Source organism: Corvus brachyrhynchos, unplaced genomic scaffold, assembly GCF_000691975.1.
Source record: "Corvus brachyrhynchos isolate BGI_N302 unplaced genomic scaffold, ASM69197v1 scaffold400, whole genome shotgun sequence".
NCBI classification, from domain to species: domain Eukaryota; kingdom Metazoa; phylum Chordata; class Aves; order Passeriformes; family Corvidae; genus Corvus; species Corvus brachyrhynchos.
In genome coordinates, this window is record NW_008235789.1 from 237,958 (window position 1) to 243,049 (window position 5,092).

Below are 5,092 nucleotides of genomic sequence, written 5' to 3' on the forward strand. Positions count from 1 at the left end.
TTTCTGTGATCTGCTGCTAACAAGAAGCTGCATGTGAAGGTGCTTCCCATGAAAAGGCCCTTTTCCTCCACTGGCAGTACATGTAATTTTTAGAAAGCTTTCCCTTAAAGGCAAAGGTACATTTTAAGGCAGGTAAATAGAGAGCTGCAGTCACAATTAGAGCTCTACAGTTTTCAGCCATGTAAATATTTGTCATAGTTCAAATATTTTCTTCTTCCCATCTGGGTGAAGTCCTAGCTTCAGAGCTATGGAAGTTTTTAGCTCTAAACAAGAGATTCAAAAATAGCCTCCTGCTCAGAGCATTTATACAGGCAGTAAGTTCTTGCTCTGCTTATTTCTAAACACAGAGTTAAACCCAGACTCTCGTGCCAGGGAGGTGCCTGGACACCAGACTACTGGCTGCTCGGGAAGTAATTTCTCTTTTTCTTCCCACTCTGTCAAACTTTTCTTTATGAGCCTTTTCCTGGAGCTGAGTTCCACTTTCAGGAAACGTTTTGGTTTTATTGAACCACTGCTTTGTCAGATTTCCCAAGCAGATCTAGTTGCAAACGCTGCCTAAAATGGAAAAAAAACACCCAACTTTTTACATTAACAAGTCATTTAAATTATTTTTTTTTAATGGTGCAATAAATACCAGTTGTGATTTATAAACATGAATAGACTGTTCGGTATCGTCTCCTGGATACCTGTTAAACGATGTGCTTCTCTATTCTCATCCTGAGCTGCCATCTAGCTGCAGCCCTTGGCCTTGCTCCTGGGTCTGGTTTCGGCTGATTTCTGGTCTGCAAACAACAGTGGCCTTGAGCTGAGAGTGGACAGACGGTGTGTCCCGCGGAGAGACACGAGGACGCTGGCTGATGGGCACGCACGTTTTACTTCCACACCTCGGGCTCGCACATGGGGATGTGCCATCCTGACCGGTCCCTCACCCCTCCCGTCGCCGCGCCTTTACCGACGGTCCCTCCCACTCCCTTCACTCGGCACGGCGCAGCGCCAGGACTCTCGCGAGAGCGGGTGGCTCTAGATGCTCCCGGCACCTCCTACATTTCCTCTTCCCTGCTGCTGTCTGGAGGTGAGGACTTAAGGCCGTCAGTGAGCCGTCTCAATCCGCCCCCATCCTGCTCAGGGCGCTCTGGAGAGGCGATGAGGGGGCGAGAGCTTGAGGTCTCGGTCCGCCTCAATGTATTCGCCCCTTGGTATTTGCAGGGCTGGCGCGGGAGAGTACGGGTAGGGGTTGGAGATCGCGAGCTTGGGGGTAGCTGGCTGGTGTGAGGTAGAAGCAGGCCCTAGGGAGAGGCTATGGCAGTGGTGATGACTTTCTTAGGACACCTTTGGATTTAATTGTGAAAAGACAGTGTAATTTCTGAGCAGCTCCTGTAGTTAGTTATCGGCAGTAAGGTGAACAATCCCGGTTCTGCTTATCAGTGTTAGAAGCTTTAATATGGGGTTTTTAATTGCTTTTTTTGCAGCTGAGATCCAAAAATGGTGCGCTACTCTCTGGATCCAGAGAATCCCACAAAATGTGAGTTGTTTTTGTGAATGTTTGAGTAGAACTTGACCAAAGTCATTGAGATTGTAATTCCAAAAGTTCATCTTTTTTTTTTCTCCTGCAGCATGCAAGTCACGGGGATCCAACCTGCGAGTGCATTTCAAGGTAGGCAGTGTGTGCATAGTAAGAAATGCAATTTCATTTGGTTTTGGTTTGGTTTTGTTTTTTTTTTGTTGGGCATTTTTTGAAGAAAGTGTCTCTTATTCTGTATCATTACATGGTTGCTTAAGGGTGGTAGTGTAGGTTATGGCCTATGTTTGCTTTAGCTGCTTGTAATGGTTTTCATCCACAGGATCAAAAATAAGATACCGTGTCCTAAAGAGTTTTCTCTCTAATACAGATAACAAAATACACTAGGAAAACGGTTACAGTGAATTTAGCAGGAGGAATGGGGCTAAGTGAAATGTGACATTTGTTTCATTTGTCTTACTCTGCCTTTCTGGTTGTTTGGAAGGAACATTGGATTCACCTGCTTATGTTGCTGCTCAAGAAGTATGGCAGGGGAGGCATGCGGTGTTTGGCATGAGGGCATAGGTCCCTCTGGAAAAGGTTTAGGTGTGGCAGTAAATCCAGGACACGTTTAAGTTAACCATGAAACCAAAGCTGAGCAGATGCTTTTCTGCTCCACAGTGGTACATAATTCATGTGAAAAGAGATTTCTGTTATCTTGATTTGCTTTTTTACTATGATCAGGTAGGATTATAGTTACTCTCTGACTTCTGCATTTAGTATGTCTTAAGCACTAATACTTTAGCCTTAATTTTTCTTTCTTTTCTCCCCTTTATAATTCACTTACAGAGATACTTAGATTGTTTCTATCTTGTGTTCTCATCACTTCCTCTGAGGTGCCATATTTGACATTTTAGTAGGAATTTATCCTTCAGGCTCCTGCTTCTTTGGATTAGCGGCCAAGGAGGAGCTATGAAAAGCATAAATACTCAAATTTTAATTTTGTTGGTTGGAAAGATCTAGGCATTAGGTAAAAAACAATAAATATGTGTTAGAGCTGCAAATTCAGTAATGGCAGTCATCCCAAAGGTTAGAAAAGTAGATAGCAAAAAAAAAAGTGTTCTTAATTATTCTTCATTCTTTAATTTAGGTGTGGGGCTTTTTAATGTGTGAGTGCTTCCTTTAAATTGAGTTTGTAGCAAAAAGAATAGGATCCAGGAAAGAGGAGTGGTTTTGCTCACATTGTAACTTGTACAGATGTGTTAACAACTTCACTGTGCTCTGTATTGCTAGAACACTCGAGAGACTGCCCAGGCCATCAAGGGCATGCACATCCGCAAGGCCACCAAGTACTTGAAGGACGTCACCTTGAAGAAGCAATGCGTTCCCTTCCGGCGCTACAACGGGGGAGTTGGTAGATGCGCCCAGGTGAGGTCCAAGATGAAAATGTGGGAAGGATGCTGTGTCTGATTAAAAGGAAAAAATGATTTTGAGATGGTATGGAGAATAGTCTGTCATTGTTGATTATAACTTTGTATTAAAATATAGAATCATAGAATGTTTTGGGTTGGAAGGGACCTTAAAGATCATCTAGTTCCAACCCCCTGCTATGGGCAGGAACCCCTTCCACTAGACCAGGTTGCTCAAGAGGGAGAGAAGAGTTAATTCTGGTACAGCATTACATCTACTTGCAGTGTCAAGCAATTGATCAAAATTATTTGTTTTGTTATGCAATGTTAATAGAAGAGGATGTAATGGCAAGTTAATGGTGCCTGAAAGGTAAATTGTATTGTACTGGGACAAAAATGGAATTATTGTTGTCTTCTTCCAGGCCAAGCAGTGGGGCTGGACGCAGGGACGCTGGCCCAGGAAGAGTGCGGAGTTCTTGCTGCACATGCTCAAAAATGCAGAGAGCAATGCTGAGCTCAAGGTAGGCTGTGTCAGCATTACTGAATGCAAAGTGTTCATGTCGTGCTGTGTGTCAGCACTCCTGAACTGGGTGTTTCTGACATGGAAGGCCAGGTAATGACTGCTTTGTCAATGAAACTGAATTGTATCAAGGTGTTGGTATACTCTTTGTTTGAATTAGGCTGTGTGTGTTTTTCAAGTTAAAATGAGAGTAATAATTTTTCACAGGGGGATAGTTTGCACATGGTTATCAACTGTTTAAGTGGTGTTTAGGTCTCCTAAAAACTACAAAACAAAGCAAAATGTGAACTCTTGGTCAGTTTGTATCTTTGTAATATACTCGGTGCTTAATTTAGTAATTTTGATGGCAGTGGTGACTGTCTTAGGACACCTTTGGAGTAACCGTGAAATAATAATTGTCTCTTTCTGAGCCATCAGCATAATTTTAAATTGATTGTGATGTGCAGAGGGGTGGTCTCTGTTTTTCTGATTTTGGAACTTGCTCAGTTCTGTGACATTGCCAAGTTCGGCTATTTTATTTGCCAGCAGTGGTATGTGTCTGGGGGGGGGGGGGGGGTTTCATGTTTTTGCTGTGGAGACTATTTATTTGAAGATAAAAAACAAGTCACAAATTTTATTCCTCTCCCTGCTAGGGTCTTGATGTGGATTCTCTAGTCATTGAGCACATCCAGGTTAACAAGGCTCCCAAAATGCGCCGACGCACATACAGAGCACATGGTAGGATCAACCCCTACATGAGCTCCCCCTGCCACATTGAGATGATCCTCACTGAGAAGGAGCAGATCGTTCCCAAGCCAGAGGAGGAAGTTGCTCAAAAGAAAAAGGTAGAGCATCATACCCTTAAGTCCTCTTTAATGTCAGCAGCAGGAAAGCTGATTGTTCATACTTGGCATTTTTCAGGCAGAAGGGTTGCTGTGATGACTATCTTAGGACACCTTTGGAATACCTATGAAAAAAACCAATAAGTTCTTTCTGAGCAACCTCAATATTTATTGTGAACACAACATTGATAACTTCCGAAAATGGTTTTCAGGGGTTTATATCGTACAGGGAGTTTGTTCTTCCCTTCCCCAGTCCATGTGTGTGAAACCAGGATGTGCTGCAATAAAATTTAAGTTGCAAGCCTGTAAGCAATGTAGTACTTATAGGGACACTTATGTATGTGCAAGTATGATCAGTGGATCATTTTGTAAACAGGTAAACAAATTTCTAACAGTTCTCAGTACCTTCAAAAGATAACTGTACATTTATTTGTAACATGTTTTGTGAAGGTATTGTCTCATTTTGCCACTTTCTCATTTCTGTGTTTGTTTTTCAGATATCCCAGAAGAAGCTGAAGAAGCAAAAGCTAATGGCTCGGGATTAAATCTGCTCTGACAGCTGTACATAAATAAAATGAGAAAGTTTAGATTTATTGTGTGCATTTCTCTGCTTTGGCTTCGGTAGGGTGTTGCTGTGGGACAGCCACAGGCAGTGAGCACAGTAGTCGGGATGCTTGTTGTTGCAACGCTGGGGATGCTGTTGACTTACCGCTATTATTCATATATAAAGCGAGAACACGCTCGCAGGAGCGTGGAACGTGGGAACACGCGCAGGCGTTCACTTTCCTTACCCCACTGTCCTGGCCCGTTCGGGCTGCCTGATGGTGGCTGCAGCCCGAGCGCG

The 5,092-nt window shown here is 43.2% G+C and overlaps 1 protein-coding gene across 1 annotated transcript; it reads left to right on the forward strand.

The window, feature by feature from the left end:
• The first annotated feature begins 1,052 nt into the window (after positions 1 to 1,052).
• On the forward strand, positions 1,053 to 4,838 carry LOC103611501 (60S ribosomal protein L17). Its single transcript, XM_008629035.1, has 7 exons — positions 1,053 to 1,140; positions 1,470 to 1,522; positions 1,614 to 1,654; positions 2,792 to 2,926; positions 3,330 to 3,428; positions 4,060 to 4,251; positions 4,746 to 4,838. Exons 2-7 carry the CDS (start codon positions 1,483 to 1,485, stop codon positions 4,791 to 4,793), a joined length of 555 nt encoding a protein of 184 aa, XP_008627257.1. The 5' UTR covers positions 1,053 to 1,140; positions 1,470 to 1,482; the 3' UTR covers positions 4,794 to 4,838.
• Positions 4,839 to 5,092: the final 254 nt, after the last annotated feature.

Coding starts and splice junctions, on each gene's coding strand:
- LOC103611501 (XM_008629035.1), top strand. CDS start 1,483: ATGGTGCGCTACTCTCTGGATCCAGAGAATCCCACAAAAT. Junction 1,523..1,613: donor TCCAGAGAATCCCACAAAAT/GTGAGTTGTTTT, acceptor TTTCTCCTGCAG/CATGCAAGTCACGGGGATCC. Junction 1,655..2,791: donor ACCTGCGAGTGCATTTCAAG/GTAGGCAGTGTG, acceptor CTGTATTGCTAG/AACACTCGAGAGACTGCCCA.